Source organism: Nannospalax galili, unplaced genomic scaffold (assembly GCF_000622305.1).
Source record: "Nannospalax galili isolate Female #2095 unplaced genomic scaffold, S.galili_v1.0 scaffold553, whole genome shotgun sequence".
Classification (NCBI taxonomy): Eukaryota; Metazoa; Chordata; class Mammalia; order Rodentia; family Spalacidae; genus Nannospalax; species Nannospalax galili.
In genome coordinates this window covers 2,751,850-2,776,527 of record NW_008336313.1, presented here as the reverse complement: position 1 = coordinate 2,776,527, position 24,678 = coordinate 2,751,850, and the positions used below count along the sequence as shown (strand labels likewise).

General features: G+C 42.3%; 1 protein-coding gene across 4 annotated transcripts in view; it reads left to right on the top strand.

The window, feature by feature from the left end:
- The window catches only part of Pde4b (phosphodiesterase 4B), a 661,174-nt gene that overhangs the window by 530,923 nt on the left and 105,573 nt on the right, over nt 1-24,678 (top strand). For all 4 annotated transcript variants that reach the window (XM_017797618.1, XM_008831051.3, XM_008831052.2 and 1 more), the window contains 3 exons: nt 4,997-5,033; nt 5,135-5,205; nt 14,567-14,616. In XM_017797618.1, coding sequence (XP_017653107.1) covers nt 4,997-5,033; nt 5,135-5,205; nt 14,567-14,616 — 158 coding nt within the window. The remainder of the gene's footprint in view (nt 1-4,996; nt 5,034-5,134; nt 5,206-14,566; nt 14,617-24,678) is intronic.

Genomic DNA, 24,678 nt, shown 5'->3' with positions numbered 1-24,678 from the left:
AAGCCACAGAGGGAGAGGCTCTGTATTTTCCTCATCTGGTCATCCCCTCTGCAAAGCCCTAGACAGGGAGCTTTTTAAACCTGCCATGAACAAAGCATGTGGTTTCTAGAGACAGTTTCAAGGGAAAGGAGACCTTAAAACCAGAAGGAAAAGCACAAATAATAGCCCACGTACGTTTAAGACCTGTTTATTTGAACTACCAAAAAGCACAATGTGGTATCCATGTCTCAAGTTATATTTAGAGCCATTTCACCTGCTTACCAAGACTGTTAAGACATCAAATTTCTTTTATGGCCTAAATTATCTGTAAGTAAAAACACACATGATTAAACATTTCCCTTGTGCCATATACTAACATACTTTGCATAGGTTTATTCATTTAGTCTCCCTATCTTCAAATGTGGTAAGGACTACAGTTTCCTCAGTTAAAGATGAGGACATGGGGTAAGGAAGAAGAGGCCACACTTGAACCCAAGAAATCCAGATGACAAAACTATGCAGTTATCCAGTACAAAATCTACATAAAGCCCCAGATGAAAATACTGATACTAGTTTCATGCATTGCCTGCCTTTCCAGCTATTAATATGGATCATGTTAATATGTTTATGCATTTTGCTAGCAAAAAAAGAGAAATTTTCTATGCCTTCAAAGATACAAAAAGATGGGTAAGTTGGTTGTGATTTGAATACCTTCAGGTATGGGTAATAGAAAAGTTTGCCAAGGACTTTGAGAAGCCTCAAATGGGTGAGCGGCCCATTTGAAGACATTCAGCTCAACTAGAGATGTTAAAAAGATGAAAGGGCGTGCATAGGAGAAGTCAGTGCTTGACTAGCTCTCTAGATATAGGAAGCCCTGTGGGGAGCTGAGGCTAGTCAAGAAACAAGATTCTGACTGTAAAAGGCCAAGGAGCTGTTTTTTATGCTGCATGAAAGCCACGGGGAGCTACTAAAGGCCTTCAGGGTTTGGGTTTTGAAACATCCATTCAGGTGTTTGGTTTTGAAACTCAGATGGTTTTGTAGCTCAGATGCAGGAGAAAGAATGATCTGGAGAATGAAGATAGCTAAATAATCAGTGGAGGACAACTTTGGCCACCCATGTATGTCATCTCAAGGACAGGGACCTATTCCAGAGCAGACTTTGTGAGAAACTGATAAATATTTGCTACTTGGGATCAACAGGGCTCAAGTGGATGACTGTCAGATGAGGAAGAGGGAAGTTTCATGTTTGTCTAATGTGACAGATGGTTGTATCGTTCCCTGACATTAGGGGCTTTCTTCTGTAACATGGAGTAGCAGCCATGTAAATGTGTAAATTTTACAGTTTATGATGAAAATATGCATGAGTCCTCTAGACTGCAGTAGGGGCAAGCAAGTCTTAAAGAGGATCTTGCCAGCTGGAAGACAGACACGCAGCTGTCTACCATAATAAAGACACCTTCTAGTAATAATTATGACTAAATAAATAAATGCTATTGTAACAAGAAATACAACTCATTGCTCACAGAACCCTATTTTACAGATGAAGAACTTGAGCTATGGCTTGCCTACTCTCACAGCTGACACCAAGGCATCTGAGAAGTAAACCAATGCTGCTCAGTGGCACTGTCTGTTCTCTCAGCCACTGCAGTTCAAATCTCTCTAGGGACAGACTGAGGTCAATTAGAAGACAAGCACAGGATAGTACTGTGTGTAGTGAAGAAACAGAGGAAGGGGATTAAGCTAATAAGGTTCAGATTCTAACATCTAAAAACGGAAATTTTTCTCTCTAAAAAGCTATTTCATTTTAGGATCAGACTTATACCCAATTCCAAGACCCTGAACTAAGGAACTCTGGAGTTCTCAGCCTTAGTCTATGAAATTGTAATGTTCTGTTTCTGTCACTAGAGGGGGCTTGTGTAACAGTCCTGAATATCCGGCCTTGTTCCTGGGAGGAACTACTTTCTCTACTGTTTTGGGAAATTAAGAAATGAAATATATTGTTATTTCCATTTCAGTCTATTCTTAATTTCCAAAATATCACATTATGATTTAAATATTCAGAATAGCTCTGTAACTTGGAGGGTTTTGTTTCATTTTATCTGGTTTCTTTTCTGATCATTTCTCCAGCAGCTATTATTATCTGACATACAGTATTCAGTTTTCCACTCAGACACTCTTAGGGAGCCATTGCAGGAGAGCTGACAATCCACCCCTTGTTTCTGAATATTCTGTTCAAAACTTAAACGTCCCATAATAAAGTCATAGTGACACTGCTGTTGCCTGCCTTCCATTAGTCCTTAGTTTGCATAGTTTTACTCCCTGTTCGGCTAACTCACCCTCACCTCTCTCTCAATGTGATGTGTGTATAAATCTCCTTATATGATTTTGCTTTCATCAAATATTTAGACTCCAGAAATCCAGGAGCCGAAGAAGATCTACTTGACTCCAAATCCATTACTTTGCATTCAAACTCACTTTTACGGGTTAAGAACAGTGTTAGCTTCACCTCAGAAATCTGAACAAACATCAGGATCTTTCACCTAAACATTCATCATATGAAAATATGGGGAATTGGGGATGCAATTCACACACTGCATTTAGCAATCATTTTTTGTTCTCTCTTTCCTTTGGGCCCCTTTCCCACACCCCAAAGCTTCTCCTTTGGGCTCCTTACCTACATGTAGAGGTACGGATGCCTACCACCGACGTAATTCTTCTTGCTGCTGTGGTAAACCCAACCCTGTAGTGTTAATTCCCTTGGTGAGGCCTTCCTGCTTCATGCTACCACCTGGATGTCAGTGAATGCCTTAAACTCAATATATGTCCTAAAAACTCAATGATTACCCTAAAAATCTTCAGCTCCACACTTCTCTTATTTCTACTCATGACTGATTTCTCTGATACTCATTTTTTTAAATGAAAATAATATTTCCTTATGCAAGTAAATGCCAAGTTCTGGCAAGCCTCCTGGCATCTCTTCAGCATGTCGTTCCGTTTGTTTCTTGGCACTATCCACGCCTTCTCATTGCCAGCAGCCCCCCTTATCCATTCCTTCTGGGTCTCCCCGTTGCCAGCCCCGGCATCTATACTATTTTACTTCCTAAATCATTTTTGGTTTTTTTTTTTCTTATTTTCTGTTTGCCTATCTCACGCCCAACTCACTAAAAAATCCTCCTGGCTCATGGCTTCGGCATCTATACTATTTTACTTCCTAAATCATTTTTGGTTTTTTTTTTCTTATTTTCTGTTTGCCTATCTCACGCCCAACTCACTAAAAAATCCTCCTGGCTCATGGCTTTCTATTGAGTCAATCACCCATTTTTGTCCTGGCCATAATCAGGCGCAAGGCAACTTCCAGCCTCACTACATATGTCGACAGTGACTGTGCTCTAACAGCCACCAATGAGCTTTCTCCCTGTTTCCCCATTTCAAAGCTTTTCCTCTTACCATTCTTGCCCTTGGAGTCAGCTGCCATCTGTGTCCTCACGGCCTGTCCTTAAAAGTCTATCTCAAATACCACTCCACAGTCAAGCCTTTCCTGCTTCCCTAGGCTACAGTTAAATCTCTCCTTTGAACCCCACCAAGTATTCGCTGTTTGTATTTCTCATTCTGTATTTATGTGTATTGTAGCTTTTAAAAAATATTTTTGGTCTCCCGTATTATGTTTTGATTTGGAGGATCATGGATTCTGTATAATTAGATTTGCCAGCTGTGTGGTATCATAAATTAAGTATAGTATTTAAAAGCATAGACTTCGAGAAGCAAAGGGTTCTTCCACTTACTCGCTGTGTAACGACCTGACGTCATCTGTGATGTGGGGATCTGAAGAGCGCTTGCCTCACAACCTTCTTGCCAATGTGACATGAGAGAACGCACATGAACCTCCTAACCTTCAGTATCACACAAAGAACGCTTACTGTTTATTGCGAATTTTCCCCCATGGTACAAATTGGACCCACAGGAAATTTCAGAGAACTTCTAAAGACAAAGGTGGAAACTGTCACATTAATGAGGCACCTGCTAAAATCCACACTAGAGACGAGCAGATGGATACATGTGTAGCCTGGCTTCACACGGTGCTTTGTACAGGGCAGGTGCTTAACAATTACAGGGTACCTTCACTCATGTGGCAATGAATGAGGTGCCCCATTGGTATGATGATGGAAGACCAAAGAGGTAGGCCACACAAGGAGGGAACCTCAGTGCCACAGGCTTCAGTGCTGTGGATTCACGTGGTGCTAGCCAAATTAACCTGATTTTGTGGCTCCGGCTTAGGCCAAGATGATTTCTCAAGCCCTCAGTTGGGAACTTGCTGAAGGCAGCTTTAAGTAGATTATGAAAGCAAGGGCCAGAGTGAAGAAAGTACATGTATGAAAACACATTTTTGACTGGTCTCAAGCACAGACTGACAAAACACAAGCAGAGCATAATTAGGTCTTTGGAACCAAGTGAGTGATACTGTCAAGGTTTCAGTAGGCTCAGTCTACACATTCCTATTAAAACTTTTTCCTAGGGTACTTTAAGAAAAAAAATATTTTAAAAACAAAAAGTAATGAGATTCCCAGACAGAAATCTGTGTTTAAATGGCAATAAAGCTGTGGTTCAAATCAACAAAAGCCAGGAAATCCCAAGTTAACCTTTATCCAGGCTGTCGTACCATTTTTTCCAACGCAGAATGTGCCTATGAGCAACACTCCCTTTGAGTTTCCTGGCTCTGGAAATCCAAATCCACAGGTAGCTTTGAATTACAGTACTCTGGGTCTGCGGTTTAAGGGAACTGTACCCTGAGGATACATACTTACTTGCAAAAGCTTTTACGTGGATTCACTGTAAGCCTAGGAGTCATAAGCTGGGTGCTGTAATTTCTCTTTCAAATTCTTGGGCTCCCCACTTTGTCTGCCTTCTTTCCAGGTAAAAGGCGTGGTAGAACGGTTGGGTTGCCAACACTGATAAGGTTTAACATGACTTGTGTGTCATAGTTGAAATGCAATAGCTCTGTTTCTTTTTTTTCCACCAGACATGGCGATGACTTGATCGTCACTCCTTTTGCCCAGGTGTGTATCCTCCCGCTCCCTAGCTGGCCCTCACTCTGTCACCAGCATGGTTTCTATGTGGTTCTTTGTTCCTAACCAGATCTGAAACATTTTCCTTACAGGTTCTTGCCAGCTTACGAAGTGTGAGAAACAACTTCACTCTGCTGACAAACCTTCATGGAGCACCTAACAAGTAAGATGTTTTACAGAATTACAGCCCCGTCCCATAAAACACAAACCACCGAACAGTATTTTTAAAAAGTGGATAGAAATCAGCATTTCAGGCTGAGTCATGATGCACAATGAAATCTGAAAACACAAAGGAGCAGCATAGTCGTTTAGAAGCGGTAAGACGTTGGAGAGACTATCTAAGCTTAGATTTGTTCATTTTGTACCATTAAATTACTACATAGTAGACGTTCAGCAAGTAAAGTAAGATGAAGATATTTTATCCCTTTTGTATATGCCACTTTACCCAAAATGGCCATAAATTCTATTAAAATTCGCTTGAAAAAGCTATTAATGAATCATTGCCTCCTTAATTCTTGTTAGAAGTTACCCTGTTTTTTTGTTGGTTGGTTGGTTGGTTGTTTGGTCAGTTGGTTGGGTTATTTTTTTTTATTATTATTATTTTTTTAGACAGAATCTCCCTGTAGCCCCAGCTGTCCTGAATTCATTATGTAGACCAGGTTGACCTTGATCTCAGAGTGATCTATCTGCCTCTGCCTCTGCCTCTCAGGCGTTGGGATTAAAGGAGTGCGCCACCAGACCCAGCTAAGTTGCCCTGTTTTTTGAAAAGAGATACACAGGTTTATGGAGTGTGATGAATGGAAGTGAAATTATATCCTCCTTTGCCATCAAATAACTAATGACTTTGATCATTTCAGTTAATATTACTGATCCTTGGATTCCTTTCATGTAAAACAAGGGACTAAACTTGTAATTTTCTGTAGGAACTTCCTCCTTCAAAATCATTTCAATCTGTGAATCTAGTCTAAGTATTGTGAAGTTCACTTCTGCATGTTTTCAAGTTTATCACAGGCTCAGAGGGTTATATAATCCATGGTCCTGGAATATTAAGGTTAGACGAGGGCCACAAGGTCATTCAACAAACTCTTTGTTTTAGAGAAGGATAACCCTAAGTCCTCAGGAACCTGGCAACTAGTTTATGAGCATGCCATGAGTTAGAGATTGGGTTCAAAGCCTGAATGACATAGTTTTCCAGTCCATGCTCACCACAGGGGTGTCTGTCCCTCAGTCTCTGTGAGGTTATTCATCTCCCATCTGCTTTGCTTCATCCGGATTGTGATAGAGTGGATTATGAAAAGTGAGAGCAGGGTCTCATTTGAGTGATTCCTTTCCTTTCACAGTCCTGTGGTTTGATTTTAAGGCTCCTTGCAAGGGGATGTTGCATTCTCTAAAGAAATCTTTCCCACCATAGTGTCTCACCAGCTCCTCTCCCGACTCTAACCAGAGTACAGTGCTTTTTTTCCTATGCTGTTTGTATTGTGTCACTCTCCTGCATGGGGTATTGCAGCGGTCTACTCTTTATATGAAGATGAGATGTTCGTGCTTGGTACCCCCAAATACCTTGTAACCCAGATCAATTAATTTGATGGATAATTGCTTGGGTTATATTTAGTTATTGAACCTCCTAATCTGAAAATCCAAACCTCAGACTTTGTGAACTCCAGTATGGTGCCAAGAATGAAAACACCCGCATCGAACCTCATGTGACAAGTTGTAGTCAGAACATAGATTCATTAAAAATACTATATAAAATTACCTTCAGATTATGTGCAAAAGGCTTATATGAAACATAAATGAATTTTCTATTCAGCCATAATTCCCATCCCTAAGATGCATCGCTTTGTATATGCAGTTCCAAAGCCTAGAAAAAAATCTGAAACCTGCCTAAACACTCAGAGACATTCATCCAATGAATGAGATCTAAAGACTTGAATTTAGAGATGTGTTTCCTGCTTATTCATTTATTAATGGAACCAACAAGTACTTGGTTTATATATAATATTCAGTCATGCATGCATGTACATACTTTAACAAATATTTACCGATCATTCACTTTGGACCAAGCACTGATGATCCAACAGACAAGGTTTCCACTCTTTCTGGGATGATATTCTGACAGGAAGTGCCTGGGGAGGAACTGCTGAACAGTCAGATCTGATCTCTAGTTGCATGGGCTTGTGTTCAACAGCTGTGATCCAGTGGTCCTCTGTTCTCTCATCCTGATTGTGGACTCTCTGCCTGAAGTATCTCCCTCTACCTGACAGTGTCTGCTTGATCATGTCCTGACTGTCTTTTATGACATTAGGGTATGTTGTCACCTTGAGTATCGTTGCCCTCAATATGCCTCCTGATGCTGCCAAGCCTGCCTGAGTGGCTCCTTTTGGCCCAAGGATAGTCTAATGACCAACTACATCCTTTTTATGGATCTCTGCCCATCACTAGACTGGAGTAGCATACCTGGCACATAGTTTAGGCTCCATAAATACCCATCACATATTTGGATTTCTGAATGAAGAACTTTTGTAAGAAAGATCACTAAGTATTCAGAAATTTTTTAGGAGTGATTCTTTCCTTGTACTTGGGTTTTATTCTTGATAGAATGTAGTCTCTGGGACTAATATGAACGGCTGCATAACCCAGTTCTCCCATTTAGAAATCATAAACTTGGACAAGTTAATTATTATCTCTGTGACTCAGTTTCCTAAACTATAAGATTGTTATGAGGATTAAATGATTTGATAGGTGTAAAACACTTACAGTCACATGTAGCATAATACTGATAACTTCTCTTACTGAACCTGAAGGTAATGTAGCACTTTGGGGTTTGCACATCCATTATTATTAATGATCATAGTAGTGTCATAACAGCTATTGTTACTTCTTTTTTATGGATAAGGAAACAGAGCTTAGTGAGATTAAATGGTTCGAAGGTCACATATATCTTCTAGTGAGCAGCTGCTGTACTTGAACCTGGCATCCTGACTCTCAATGCTGTGGTCTTCTTGTTCACTATACCTGTTAAGTCCTCAGGATTATGGAAAGAAAACCCTGGATGACTTTGGACAGATACTTAGAAGAAACTTATGAAAGAGAGGAAGATCAGAGAGGCTAAGAGAAAAATCTTAACTAAGTCAGTGTCTTTAGAAATTACTGTGTAAGTGTGAAACCCTGGGTCCAGATGTTACAGGTGGGGATAGGGAGGGAGGTAAGGATACATTTCAAAAGCTTCTTTAGCACAACTTGGTCCAGAGCCAAACCTCTATACTGCATAGCTTGAAGGAGAAGTGGGATAAGCATGGTGATTTCAGTCCTATTTGTTAGCATGGGTTTGGATGTCCCTCCTCTGTTAGCATCATCAGAGTGCTCAGCCTTGCCATACTGATTAACATGCTATGCCAGCTACAGCTGATTTCTCAAGAATTGGGTCTTCAGATAGCCTTGGGCATTCTAGGCTACAAAAGCCTTCAGGAACCAAGTATCCTGGTACCTCACATACCACATACAGCATGGACCCAGAGTCCATGATCACTCTCTGTCTAAGGATCATCTCCCAAACTGTGGCCAACTGTGTCACATTAGTCCAAGTCAAGGCCATATTTATAAGAGGAAATCAGTCTCCAACAGTAAGCTGTCTACATCTACTGATGTTCTGCAAACCTATATCTATGCCTTACAGAAATGGCCTTGCTATTTATTTCATGTCTTTTTCTGAGATAGGCTCTCACTCTATAGCCAGGCTAACCTGGAATTTAATAACTCACTATATAGCCCAATTTAACTTCAAACTCATGACAATCCTCCTACCTCAGTCTCCCAAGTCGAGGATTACAGATGTGAGCTACTATGCCCTACTTGATTTCAATTATTCTTTATAATCAGACCAAATAACAAAAAAATTAAGAAAAACCTTACTACAGTTTCCCTAAGAAGAGGTGAGCATACCACGGTGTAGCTCGGGCTGAGGCCTTAATGCGAGGTTTCAGCCACAAATGGACCGGCCTGGGAGAAGTGAGTTGGAGAATACAGGGTCCATTTGGTGCATTCTACTCTTTTGCTAGGTAACCAGTACTCTCCAACAAATAAGGAAAAGCCCGGAGAAAGCACTGAAGATAAGATCATCTGCCAGGAGTATACACAGCACACTGAGAGCATCTTCCCCCCACCCACATGCATCAGCTTATGTTAACAATTGAAGCTGTAAGATCCATGGAATTTAGAAGCGGCTTTCTAGGGTAGTTAACATGAGTTCCAGGGTGCCACTCCCTGTCTTGAATGTAACATTTAAGCAGTAATTATGTCCTTGGAGTGGTTTTCATGAGACATCTGGCTAGTGCAGTTTATTATGTGAAAAGGAACTCCCACATAGAACTATACTTCTCCTAAGTTAGAGTTTCTTTTATCTTTTGGCTCTTTGCTCTGTATAAAAGCAATCCATTGTCTGTTTAAGCCTTGCCACCCAAAGGGTGAAAGCCTTAACGTTTCTGCTGAAGTGATTTCCTTGCACCTCCATGAAGTGAGGAATTGCGCCTGTGTTTCTTAGCTGCAAATTAAAACCTACATTTCTTTGTCCCAGGAGTTAATTTTGAGAACTGTGACTTTCATCTTGGTTTTTTAATTCAGAGAAGCTTCCCTGAAGCATTTGCTGGTTCCAAAAGACTGATGGTGCGGATGAGCGTGCTCACCGTGCAGAACTCGCAGGGCCCTTCTCTGTCATTCAACTCTGCCACTAGCAGAGGTGTGAGAGGTATGGCGACCAGGGAGTCACATAACATCTTTCCATTAACATTCTTCCAAGACACAATTTAATCAGAATGTATGTAATCGTTGGGAAATTAATAAGCACTTTTTTTAGTGTGCATCTGAAATGTCTTTTATAGCTTTATATACTTTGGCATGGGATTTAAATTAGCTGGGAATCATAAAATCTTGAACATTCAGAGATGGAAAAAACCTAGCCAAATATCCTCAGAGTAAGTGAGGGAATATACGGAAACCCCTCACACAGGACCTCACACATTGTAAATCAGCAGTAATGTTAGTTGCCACTTGCTCTCCTGAAGGGAGGAAGAATTGGGGTTCAGTGAGCTGCCAAGGGCTACATACTTAGAAGGTGCCAGAGGCAGGATTATGATTAGGATTCCTGGCTCCTATTACAGTCCAGTTCCCTCCACTGTGCCATTCAGGCTGGGACACTTTACCTGTTTACCTGCCGGGAGCATAGCACCTTCAATTCTCTATCACTACCTTCTACAGCCAGGTATAGAACTTCTTATGATAGAACTTCTTATGATAGAACTTCTTATGATCCTTCCTAAGTTGGAGACCCCCGGAAACCAGGCAGCAGATACTGCATTCTCCTAGGCTCATCACAATTTTCCAACTGGCAGTTTCATGCCTTACAAACAATAACTTGGCTTCCAGCAGGCATTCATTCACGTCAAGTATACTGAGCTTCTTTTCTGGATCATTTATCAGGAAGAGAAATAAACCAAGTAAATAAACATGGCCCTTGCCTTTTCTCCCACACAGGGATGCTTATCTGACTTTACCAACTCTAAATAAAAGCCATATTTTCAAGAATAATTTTGAAGACAAAAGAATTTATGTGATGTGTAATTTCCAAGAAATTTCTGAATGGAAGCTATGAGCAGCCATGATACTAAAAAAGTAGATATTTCCACTGTTTAAGAAGTCCTTGCTCAGTCTCTCCTCACAAAAGCCTTCCTGGGAACTCAGGCAGAAATGTAAAATAAATTTAAAATGTACTGTGAATCCAGTGTGCACGCACTGAAAGCGCATCATACCAAACTCCTCTGAGCCAGATTGCAGGGGTGCGTCTAGGAATGAGATGCAGTCTTTGCCTCACAGCTGTGTTGAAACAAGAGCTGAGAAGATGCAACTTGCAGGACAGTGCGATAACAGAGTAAGCTTAGGAAGCCAGTTACCTAGCACAGGCGAGTGCAGATGCAGGATGCGTGAATTAGCTACTTTAAAGTATTCTTGAGCTAAATGTCTTCAAAGACACAGCAGTAGGAGAGCTAGCACAGGGCTAGCCTGAGAACCAAATCTGCATATGGTGCTAGCTGAAATATTCATGGAATGTATTTGCGTGCTCAAATCACTTTCTTATCAATTCAGTCACTAGTCCACCAATGTTTTTGGAATTCCTAATCCTTGTCAGGAAGTTGGTGGGTCATGAGGAATATGAGAGAAAAGAGGCCAGACTGGATCCTGCCATGAGTGGTCACAGAGCAGTAGTGGAGATCATACATATACATGTGAATCGTCACATGAAGAAATGACTCTAAGTATAGAAGGCCGTGGAAGACTAGAGAAGGGCCCATTTTCAATTAGGAACATGACATCCTTTCGGAAAAGATGTATAATCTTGAAGGGCAGGTGATATTGAGCGTGGGGAGAGCTTTCCCTGCCGTGACAGAAGAATGTCCTGAGCATCAGCAGGAAGGGGCAGCACATACTCAAAGCAAAGGAAGTAGCTGACTTTTGCTTGGGCAAATTATACATCAGTTCTTCCATCGATCCATTGATCCATCAATCCATCCATCCATCCATCCATCCACCCATCCATCCATCTTTCTACCCAGTACGTACTGAGTACTTAGTATTAAGGCCATCTTGGGTATCATTGTATTGCCCAGTAGTGAAAAGTCCTTCCTTGCTTAAATAAAGTTTACCTTTAATCTAAGGAGTTATATATCAAACATTAATTAGACAGTGACTAGTTTAATTACAATTTTGGAGTTCTACAGGGAGGAATAGGAAATACGGAGAACACACAGCCATCTGTAGTTTGAGATAAAATGTCAGACCTAACGAAGATGACCTAACGAAGTATGTTGACACCAGAAAGCAAAGGACTTTGCATGCCAGGACAAATTTGAAGCAGAATGCCTTGGCGTTTCTGAAAAACAGCCCCCAGGATTAGAACACGAGTGCCCAGGAGATGGCATGGGGAAAGGAGCTTGCACTTTGGATTCAGGAAGACGGCTTTGAATCCTTCCCTTCCAGTTAGAAACCACGTGTGCTACATTATGTTTCTTCAGTTTCCTTACCATTAGAGTGAAATGGTAAGACTCCCAGTGCAAGCTAAGAAGTACTCAACACAGTGCCCAGCAGAGAACAGCAGCCATGGCATGAGGTTTCCCTGCCCTATCACACATGAAAATGTGATACCAAAGAGGAGCTTACCCAACTAGTGAGTCAGCAGTGGCTGTGGACCCCCGTGAAACTTCAGCTACAAAACAGCTACACAGAAGCTCGCTTTTTCCTAAGGGGGTCTGAGACAGTTGGGAGAAAAGCCACTATTGTGGCAGATCAACAGACAGAGCCTTCTTCAGCAACACCCTTGCAGGCCTCCGTCACTTAGAACTTGGCACCTTCCTCGGACTTGCCTGTACATGGGGATTCAAAGAGGAGTTTAAAATGCAGATTCCTAGGCCTAGTACCAGACATACTAAAATGGACTCTGTGGGAATGGAGGAAGGTATTTATTCAATAACTCCCAAATCAGTCTGATGTTCATCCATGTTAGAATCCAAGCCTAGGTCCTGGGAGCTCCGCAAGCCATCCACAATACACCAGTTAAAGAGACAAGTAATAGAAAAAGAAATGGTAAAAGGAGATTTACCCAATGTGGCCACATTGAAAAGAAGAACTAAGAGAGCAACTTCACAGCCATCGCCACTACCACCATCCTTCACACGAAGACTAGGTTTAAATAGAAGACAAGAGCTATCTATAACTAAGCAGAGCAGTCCTGGTCAAGGTATGTTCCTGTCAATCACTGACCCATCCTCATCATCTCAGTTCTCCATCTGTCCTGTTCTGTTGATCACTGACCCAGCACCATCATCTTAGTTTTGTCCTGCAAGGTGTCCTGACAAGTTGTCAACACTGTTTGAAATCTCTTCAGAGAAACAAGCTTACCCTCTGGTTGATTCCAAAACCTCGATCATCTCCTTCTCCCAGCATGAGACTCCTGTAGAAATTCCAATTTTAGGCCCCTCACCTCAGTAGTCTGATAGCCAGAGGGAGGGGCACAAGTATCTCTCTTTAGAATATTGTTGCTAATACTAGAACAGCTGCACCCATGTTTGAGAACTGCTGGTCTAGATCTCTTTCTTGATCAGTGACAACATCCTGTTGCTCCTTAGTGGAGTAGAGTCTTAAGATCAGCGTTTCTGAAAGCATGCTTCTGAGACCAGCAGGATCAGTGTTTCTGAAAGCATGCTTCTGAGACCAGCAGCAGGATCAGCAACATCTTGGGGCTAGTTAGAAAGGAAGACTCCTCAGTCTACTGCAGACCACTATCAGGAACCCCAGAGACAGGACCACTACAGGACCCAGTGTAGCACTACACTGTATCAGGAGCCCCAGAGGTAGGGCTGGCTGCAGGGCCCTGCATTAGAACCCCAGAGGCAGGCCTACTAATAGAATCAGAAGGCCGGAGGCAGAGTGGAGCAAAATACGCCTGTTCTAATACACCCTGCAGGTACTCTGGGGCACCTGGAAGTCTGACTCCGCTCCCGAATACTATTACTGGGCCCCCAGCAGTGCACTGAGAGCCCAGGAGAGTCTGACAGAGAAATTCAACAAAGAAGAAGGATGATGAGACCAGCAAAGGGCAGAGAGAAGCTAAGAGGAAAAGCCTGCGTGGTGGGACATGCTGTGACACTAGCTCTGAGAGACAGAAGCAGGCAGATTCTGAGGGTTTGCTGGCCCACCAGCCTAGCCAAAATTGGCAAGCTCCAGATTAGGTGATAAACCTTGTTTCCAGAAGCAAAGTAAAGAAGCAATCCAGGAAGGTATCTCGATTTCAACCTCTGGCCTCCACACATGGGCAAGCACATGCATGTGTACACATGTATCTGTTCCACACACAAAAAAGAAGTTGCACTTCTAGTGGAACACGGGTTTGTTTGTTGCTTCGTCAGGCCCTTGACACAAGCAGGCTGGATATGATGAAGAACGATTCCTCCATGAAAGGCATATCCCTGGCTAAGCAACCTGGATCACTGTTACTTGTGGCTCTGTGACATTTTGGCAAATGCCCTCTCAGGGTCTCAGTTTCCCAAGGTGTAGATAATGCAGGTCCTGAACTGATTAATCTCTGAGGGTTCCTCTGGCTATACTTTCTATAGCATCACCCCATCCCCCAAAGAACTGGGATTTGCACTGACGTTTGGAGTGAAGTCTAAGCCAACATCTTCTTTTCTGAGACTCCTAGGTCAGCAAACCTAAAACAGAGAGGCTGGTTAGGGACCTGAAGTAAACAACTTCCTTCCTGGGGAGTTGTAGCATCCTGAGGCTGTACAGAGGGAAATTCCAGGCCATCTGGATGTGAGAGAATTGCAGTCATCTGCCCACGTTACAGGAGCCTGCCTTCCGGAGATAGTGTTATGTCACTGGATTGCTCATTGTGCCCTGGAAACCTCCCCAGGGATCATGGGAGGGTGGGGGGCTTTTCAATGCACACTCAGGCCTTCTTTTCTGTTTCTCCACAGGAGGTCGCCAGCGGCTAGTCAGGCTCCAGTCTCCAGAGTCAGCCTGCAAGGTAGGCCATGTCAGGAGATCCATCTCCATCTTCCCAAACGATAAATGTGTTTCCTCTTCAAAACTGTTGTTAGAATAACAGCATTTGTATGCATACCCTGGCCTCTTGGTAACTTTTTTCAAAGGTGTATTGGTTCTTCACTGCATGTGAGGCCAAACCAAAAACAGTGTTAAACAGCTTGTCCAATGTATGAGTAAGGGCTTCAGAATGCGGTCCTATTGTTTCCAGAAGAGGAATGGGAGACAGGCCTATGTCAAGAGTGCAGCTTGACTTCAGCTCACCGACCCCAGTGAACTCCAAGAGAACTAACTTCAAAGATCCCTATGGTGCCTAAACTGGCCCAAGGTCCCCCAGAGCATATTAATGGCTCTCCTCTTAGCATCTATGATAGATGAACCTGATCTGCATCCTTGCCAGGTGTCAAACCAAAAGTTCTTTCCAGATCACAAATCATTTCTCTTGGCAGTCATCCAGCTTCGTTCCTCCAGAGTGTATGTTTTAGAGAAGTTCACCCTTCATCTTTCAGTACTATGCATCTGTTTTTCCAGTATCCTGAGAGCTGAAGGGAGGAAGGGCCACCGTGGAGGAACCCAGTGGAGATGTGTTCAATATACATTCATCACATCACATGTAGCCAGGCAGGTGACCTTTTTAGAGACCAGCAGTTTCTACCTCCCTTGCACGTGTTCCACTAGTGTAGCAGGGGAGCCCAGTAGCACACCAGAAGGAGCTGCTGAGATGAGCTCACACCAAGGCCACCTGACATCTCACAGTGCTACTTTCCTCCTCCCTTTAGACTCAGATTCTTCCTCCTTGGATGTTGTGTTCTGTGCGATGACCATAAGAATCTCAAAAAAGTGTTATAAAAGACAAACTTCTAAAAGAAGGGAACAAAGGCAGTGGATTCCTCTTGCTCATTGGCTTCTCAAGCACTTATGGTATATGCTTTTAAAAATGCTTTTAGAAGAAAGAGATTGAGAACAAGAATAAAAGTGAAAGAACAGTGTTAAGGAAGGTGAGTTTATTCCAGAACCCTGTGATCTGAAATAGAAAGAAGTAAATAGCCTTCCATCTACAGACTTCAAAACCTCAGCACACCGGGAGCTCTACTTCCTTTAGGTATTTTATAAAATGACATCGAATAGTGTCTTAGCGTATGAGCGTGTTACGTACTTGGAGATCAAAGGAGCTCGTTTTGACACTTCCGTTGTTTCGTCTTAGTGGTCTACGCGCGAGGAACCCTGGCTAGAATTTCTGTTGCCAGTTTTACCAAGATGTTTTGGATATCAACTTGGATAGTTAGACCATGTTTCCCTTTTCTTATATTAAATACTGACAAATACCAGGAGGAAATGTGATACTTATGGTTCTATAAATTAACTCATTAGCCAAACACTGTTGGAAAGATAATTTTATGATTGTTGGCACTGTGACCACTGCTTGGCAACCAGTGCTTTCTTTTGCTAAACACTTTTAAAGCAATGGAGAGAAGAAATGACAATACCACTTAGGCAATTTGTTTTTGTCTGTCTTTGTGGCAAACTCCAACAATCCCGGCTTTCCTTTGGGAAGAGACTGTAGTGCTACTCATTATTACGTAATTATGACTTTCAAAGTCTTCTGAATGGTTAACCACCAGCAGAAAAGGAAGAAGGAGACACACATCCCGTGTTTTGTTCTTATTATCAGCTTAAATACGTCGGACAGATTTTTCCTGTTATATTAATATTTATCAGCATATGACAAAGAGGTGTGTTTAAATAGAAGCTTTGAAAAGGAACAAAAAATAAATGGCCCTGAGCAAACAGAATGAACTGGAGTGCTGCTTTGAAATATAAAGTTTTTATGAAAATAAAATCAGCTTTTCATTTAGGAGCACTGAGATTGAACTCATATAGTTTTACTGAAATGTAAGATTAAAAAAGCAAAAGACATCCATTACAACTTGAAGACATTTAGCAACACGGTAGTTGTTTAGTGAAACCTGACAGACTTGGATCGCATAGACACAGATATGACAAAGTCAATCTTAGAAGATGGTGCCTCCCTTTCTTCTGTCCTCGTCCTCCTCTTCCTCTTTTTTACCTCCTTCTTCCCCTTCCTCCTGTTTTCCTCCTCTTCTTCCTCCCCTCCTCACCTTCCTCTGCCTCCTCTTCCTCTTCCACCTTTTCCTCTTTTTCTTTTCTCTTTTGTCCATAGATATGAAGTGTAATTCATTGTAAAAAGCTAAGTGCCGGAAGCCAAGGGTAAATTTCTACAATTCGCGCTTAGAATTGATGATTAACTGAAACATTCGGTGAAGCAACCTCTCAGTCTAAAACACCTTTCTGCTCACTGTTGGTCCAAAGCAATTCACAGCTCTCATGGCACAACAGAAATGTCCTCTCTTTGCAAAGAGTTTTTTTCTTTTTTTTTTTTTAATTCGGTAGAATTGTTCCTTTCTTGTGCTATGGCAACAATTGAATTCTAGCATGTGTTGATCCCTGGCTGCCAGGTCTCTCCCTGGAACTCAAGCTCCTGAAGGCAGGGGCTGCGCCTTACTCATCTCTTCGTTATTTGTGACGTGGTGTATTATTTCCACACAGTTGAAGCAGAGTAAATGTCAAATCGGCCAGGAGAGCTACATGAAATTTGGACTTTATTTGAGGGAAATATTCCTAAAGGTAAAATTTAATTATGAGCCAACATCTCTGTGCCTAGGAACAGAATTCGGTTGTGCTTTTCCTTTATAATCCAAATCACTTATTACAATGAAATTAGAGACTGTCAGAGGTGCAGTCTTGACGTGTTTATGAATGTCAACGTATTTGTACAAGTTTTGTGTAAAAAGAGTTAAGTCTAAAAAGCTGACATTTTGCCACTGAGTAGGAAAGCCACGGCAAATGGAGGATTTTAAACTCAGAAAGGACAGAGTGGAAATCATACATTCTGGGATTTAGGAGACTGCAGTAAATCCTCCTAGGTGTGCTGAAAACTCTAATGCTATGGTTAATGAGTTGTATCACACGTTCGCTCTTTTGCAAGCTTGAGTTCTAGACTTTTTCTAGGCGGTACTCAAGGACTGAGACAGAAATGAAAAAAAAAAGAATAAAAGGGAGAAAAACTCTAAACTTGAATTCTTTCCCTGCACATATTCAAAACAGAAGACTGAAACTCTGGACTTCAGTAACCAAAATTACTTCCAAAAGTTAAAAAAATCAGATAATTGAGAGAAACTCAGTGTGCATCATGGGTGTACCCACATGGTTACCTGATAACTGTCCCAACCGGATGTAGTGGCACAGGTCTTTAGTCCCAGCACTCAGGAAGCAGAGGCAGGAGGATCTCTGTGAGATCAAGGCCAGCCTGGTCTACATAGCAAGTACCAGGCCAGCTGGGGCTACTGGGAGACCCTGACTCAACACCCCCCACAAAAGGAACAAATCTGATAACTGTCCCACTTTGTCCATATCCCCTGTCCTTTATGTTCGCACACAAGTCATTAGTGTTTATGATTATGTCATTAAAGGAAGAATTTACTGAGAGGATAAATTATTAAGAGGTTACTTTGCAAAAAGTTTTTTATTATACAAAAGGGTTAGAGAAGTATTGCTTTTAATAGCTACCACCTCTGAGTCACATAAATGTCACCTGATTTATAACAGAATGTATCATATATATAATACTGTAGCAGCCAGACTGATGCGTGGGGTAGACTGTTCTATAGTAGTATTTTGCTTCTAAAATTTACCAATGAACGCATAGAACATGAACATCTCTACTGTACAGATCTGACGTTCTTAGAACAACCCAGAAGTTGACAGATCATCAGAAATGGCAGCCAACCATATCACCAAGATAACTAGAGAACTGCCATGATAACCTCAGGCCAGTCTGCCGAGAGCACAGCATCTAGCTCCACCTGGGTGTCTGCAACATTAGCTGTGGTGATTTTCAACATGAGCCAATTAAAATGTATTTCAAGAAAAGAATATATTTGGAGAAATAGGATGAAGAAGCATTAAGCTTTTTGGTAAAGTCTGAAATGTGTTGACCAATGTGAGTAGCAGCCTTAATTAAGATTTTTTCCAGTGCTCTGGGGCATTCATTTCTTCTAATATGCATCCAGTCACTCAGGAAGATAGCACTACCTACCGATAAAGCAGAAGAGGCCTTTTATGAGAAAGCCCATTTCTCCACATGGCCTTCTATGTCTTCACTTGATTTTCATTGTTTCTGAGGTAGATACATCAGATGCTGGGTCTGTTCAAGGAGTGAACCAGGGCCTTGGTATACTGCCTTTGACTTTGAGCAACTCAGAAAGTTAAGCTGTTGCCGGAACTCCCAGGGTCTGGGAGGAGAGAGGGACAGTGTGTGCATGGGCAGAGGGCCTGCGAAGACCACAGTGACAGCCTGAAAGCTGATATGTGTCAGATGACAGGAAAGGAAGCCCAGCACAGCAGAACCTTTGCTTGGTTTCTGCGTGAAGCAAGACCTGCCAGGCAGGATTGCAACACTTGGGACACAAGAAGACTGAAATTCATCTTGTTACCAAGGGCTGTGACCACTCAAGATGAAGGAGATCCTCTAGAAAATTACCAAAAGAAAAGGGAAAATAGAAATATCGGACATTTCCTCCAGTGCTTTGAAAAATGTGTGACTCGAATTACTGGGATAATCTGGTGATTTACCTACCTTGAGTGTTTAAATACCCTATACACAAACTGATAGAAAAGATGCACCAGAAAAGCCCAGGAATTCTAAGAATAGTTCCCCCACATGTTTGTTTTGTTTTTGTCTAAAATAGCTTTCCTGGGGCGGGAGAGATGGTTCAGCAGTTAAGAGCACTGGCAGCTCTTATAGAGGACCCAGGTTCGATTCCCAGCACCCACATGGTAGCTAACAACCATCTGAAACTCCAGTTCAAGGGAAATCAATGCCTTCTTCTGACCTCCGTGGGCATTGTATGACATGGGTGCATTTACATGCAGGCAATACACTCATACACATAACAAATAAAATAATAAATAAAATATTTAAAGTAGCTGTCCTGTAAAAGTTTACTCTGCAGCATCAACACTGAGCTGTTTATAATGCAATTATTTCATGTATGACTAAAATTAAGTATAAGTAATTGCAAAATCATTCACAAGTCAGCTCAAGTGTGAATGGTTAAAATGTTACTACTTTTGAGTAAATACAGCCAAAAATAATGCCTTGGTCACTAGTAGCTACTTTCACTATTTCAAAATTAATTTCTACATTTAGCAGGAAAATGTTTTCATATTAAATGGAGCATAGAAGACCAGCGGCAACTAATCTCTCACTAGTTGTGTAAAGAACTGAGTCCATTCCGCATTGACTCCACGTCTTGTTTTCCTACTGCTGAGAAACACCATCCACCCTCCTCCTCTGAAAGCTGGAATCATGCATGTTAGTAAGTATTTCAGTTATGCTATTGACGTCAATGGAGTCATTAAATAGATTGCTGGCCCTCCCAGAGGCAAATCACTGCCAGGGACCTAGATACAGACACTTTTTTTTTTTTTTTTCACAAAGACAACCATCAGGTTTTGCTATGAGAAAAAAGGAAAAGTTTATACTGTAGCAGACCTGTCTCCAAACAGTTTCTTTCTTTTGCATTTTAGTTCCGGCCTTTCTTTTTCTTTGCTTGGATAGACTCAGAAAGATACCCAGATACTGTGGCCTAAATGTTTTGTGCACAAAAGTGTCTCCTGTAATGGAGAACATAAAGGAAGAAACTCTACTTTGAAAAATGAGGTTTTTCCTTTTGCTCTATACAGCCCACATTGCTGTTGATTCAGTGGCAGTGGCGTAAACTGTCTAGGCAAAGCACTACTGTGTGCTATTGAGGTTATATTTGATGTGAAACTCCTTGAATGAATAGTTTTGTGCAGAGAGAGAGAGAGAGAGAGAGAGAGAGAGAGAGAGAGAGAGAGAGAGAGAGAGAGGAGATTTTCCTTTCTGCCACAAAGCTGAAGCCTGCATCTATGAATCAACATTCATGCAGCCAGCCCTGTGCTATAGCACCAGGGCTCTACAGCAAGGGTGAAAGAGGAGGCTGTGAAGACAGACTATTTCTTCTGGCTGCCTCATCTGAAGCAGTGCACCCACAGGAGACTATCCACGTGCCTGTGTCCTCCCAAACCCCAGCTGCTGCCTGCTTCAAGCCTGATCATGCAGCTCCCAGGCGTGTCAGAGAAAGTCCTTCAGGACACAACTGCGTCTTCCTGGGTATGCTTGGCAGCTCTGTTTACCTGGGAAGCCGCAGGAATGACTGCCATTTGCCCCATACCTGGACTCTTCCACCTCCCAGGCTCAAATCCAAGGAGCCACCTGCAGCATCTCTTCAGATATAGTATAAGAATCTATCTACCGTGTTGGCTGTAGAATTCATTTCCCACTTCAGTCCTTGTCCCTCTGTTCTGCAGACTTCCCCCTTCCTTTACTTATCACTAAAGTGTTTTTAAGAGACCCAGATTCCTCGCCCCTCCACCCAGGTCCTTTTCCTGTAGTCCTGGAGGAACATGGTCACCATCCACCCTTTCCTCTCTCTTATGGCCCAGCACAGCTGTCTCCTTCAGTCTTTTCTCTAGTCTTCCACCTCCCCTGCAGTACAGTGCTTTGCCATCCCGCACCTAAACCATTACGGCAGCCCTGCGGTACGGTTTATTGTTCTCAATCTTTGCCCATTTCAACCTAGCCACCTTTCTGGTTCCAGAATGCTTCTTCTAAACCTCGTAATAGTTGTGTTCTTTTCTTGTTTGGCTCTCCTTGGTCTTTAAGATAAGATCCAGCCTTCGTACTAGGCACACAGGCCCTCAGAACTTTGCTCTCAACTCCTCTGTCCTAGTCTCTCTTCCCCACCCCTGCTCATGGCTCATGGCTACGTGTGCTAAAGGTGCCAGCCACCTGCTTCCCTCCTTTCCACACTGACTCTGCATGTGTTTTCAGATTCTTGGATTCTGGCATGAGGATTAAAATAAACATATAGTTTGAATCTGAGGCCTAATACATAGTCCATGTTTAGAAAACACTGCATGCTTCCTCCACCTCTGTCTGGAAAGTGCCTTTTTCATCCTTCAAGACTTTACCTATCAGGTGTCTTCAGAATGTGTCCCCTGAACTCTCACTCAATTATGATCTCAAAAACTCTTAATTAGTATCTCATAATCTCAAAATTATACTTGAAATATTGCATCGTAATGACCTACTTTTCACCCCTTTTGAACCAGGAGCACCCCAAGTTCATATTCTAATCTTGTTTTATGCCCCAACTGACAGTGTTAAGACATAACAGACGCCCAATGAATGTTTACAGAATGGACAAATAGAAGTGGATGAGGGCCCGTGCCTGGATCCGAAAGTGTTGGAGAGCAGCTGAGGCGCTTCTTTGGCTTTCTTCAGGCTTGCTTAAATCTTCGCTGGCTGCCGGGGCGTGTGTATGGTGCCGCATTCCCCGCTAACCTTGACTGCATGTGACTTTCAAGGCACTTGAAGTTAACTCTGTTCTGTCACTTAAGCCAGGAGGGCCAAAGTTAAAAGAAAGAAACCAAATGACTAAATAAATCTACTTTAAACAGCACTAAACAGTACTTTTCTCTTAGTACCTACTACAATGCCTGGTACAAAGTAAGCACTTAAATAGCATATTGAATCGAATTGAGTTTGGAATCTAGATCAATTTCTCAGACAAGTTGCATCTCTAAGACTTGATTTTCTTATCCAGAAAATGGGCACTTTAATACTTACTCTATCTCCTAAGGGTGTTGTTAGATTAAATAAGGAAAGCCATGTGGAGTGCTTATGAGTGAGCCAGAGTACCTCTTTCAAATTTCAGCTCTACCACCATGTACCCTTGGGAAAAATTACATAACCCCTCTGTGCCTCAGTTGCCTCATCTTCCAATTAGGACAGAAGTATACATTATGTCTCATAAGCTAGTTGTAAGGATTAAATAACTTGACATAGACACAGCACTGAGAATGTGCCAGAATTAGGATTGAATTTACATAGCATACCTCATATGGCACCTGTCCAACAACAGGTGGTCAGGATGTGAGAGCTAAAAATCTGGGCCTTCTGGTATCAATAGAGAACCTAGCCAGAAAGCCCTGCAATTTTCTTTTGAAGGTTTCAGTTATCCTTGGTCAATCACAGTTATAAACCGAAAAGTCCAGGGAAGCAATTCGTAAGTTTTCAGTTAAATACCCTTGTGAGCTGTGTGATGAAATCTTGCAGCATTTGGCTCCGTGCTTCCCAGGATGAGTCACCAGTTCACTCAGCAGATCCATGCTGTATAATCCACCTGCCCGTTAGTTGCTCAGTTGCCATCTGGGTTGTGCTATGCTCTTCCAGTGCTTGTCTTCAAGTAACACTGACCACTTAATTCAGTAACCTCCTAGTTCATTGATAGTTGCTGCTGATCTTCACCCCAAGGTACATATGCATAGGAACAACATAGCATATACAGAGTCCATTCAGCACTATCTGCAGTGTTTTACATTACTGGGGTCTTGAAATATGTCTCCTGAAGGTATCAGGAACTGCTATGTAATCTAAAGGCAATATTTTTTTTTAGAGTTTTTAAATGCTTTCCTCTTTCATAAAAAAATCTAGTGATATAGAAATAGATTTAGAACTGAAGACAGTGGAGCTGGAGAGACAGCTCAGCAATTAAGAGCACTGGCTGCTCTTACAGAGAACTCAGGTTTGAATCCCAGCATCCACATGGTGGCTAACAACTGTTTGTAACTCCAGTTCCAAGGGAACCGACTCCTTCTGACTTTTGCAGGTATTGCAAGACATGGGAGCACTTACATACATGCAGGTAATAATTCATACACATAAAATAAAGGTAATAGATAAAATATTTTTACAAAGAACTGAAGACAGAATTCTCTAAGACATATACTAGACCACTGAGAAGGGGCGGGCAGGAGGGAGCATGAGCTGACACAAATATGCAAGGAAACTAGGTATGGCTGTTACCTTTGAAAGCAAAGTATGAGGAAGAATGGCGAATGGTCTAGGATTCTGATAAACCAGACCTTAGTTAACCAAAAGCTTTCTCTTGCCTAAGTCTGTAAGGATGTCGCACTGTAAGCCTGCCTGACTACAGCCCCACAGCTCACTGGGCTTGCAGTTAAATCTAGCCTGCAGGGTTGACACACACCTGCTCAAGCACAGGTTTTTCAGCCCAGGCAACTCAGCAGGATTAGAAGCCAAAGCTGGCTCAGAGCTGCCCTTTGCAGACAAGAAAAATCCTACTGGCAGCGCCCAGCATGCAGGAAGGCTTTGACTCCTGGAAAGGCAGCAAGCCCTTTCACTTACTTTACTATGGGAGGGAGAAAGCACACTCATGCATACCTTCCCCCTTCTCCTCTTCATAGGGAGAGGTCTAGCTTGACTTGCAGAAGAATGAAACTGGAAAATTGCTAGGAGAAAACAGAGGAGGAAAGGGGGCCACCTAAGTGCCCTTTTCTATCCCTACATCCCAGAGACAGTATGAGCCTGGTGACAGGACAGATGATGATCTCCTCTCCGAGCTGTTCTCGGAAGCCAGGAGCATTTCAGAGAAGTCTTTCAACAGAGAAAAGAGAAACAAAGCAGGGACTGTCCCCTTGAAATAGAGAATAAGCAACAGAACTCCCTGGATCTTAGTTTATCATATTGACTTCCTCCCAGCCAGAGCTGTTGACAAGGACTGAAAGTGACCCTTGTGCTGCTCTCCCCACTCCCCCTTCACAGTGTCCATGAAGTGATCTGAGGCAATGGCAGTCATCAAGGTCCTTTGCCACTGCAGCAGATTCTGTAGGCTTTCTCTATACCCCAACTTGTACCCTGGTCTTCATATTTCCAGGGACTAGAATCTGGCTAGCCCTAGGAATTCCCAAAGTCCCACATGCCTGCCGCCAACTGCAGGAGAAGAAAGCAGCTTGCAGTGATTCTGTTCCAACGCTGGGCCCTTTGTGTCTATTATGTATTGTTTTTGCAGGTATTGTTATCCCAATTTTGCTAATTGAAAGGAGGGCCTCAGGGAGAATATGGGCTGACTCAAGA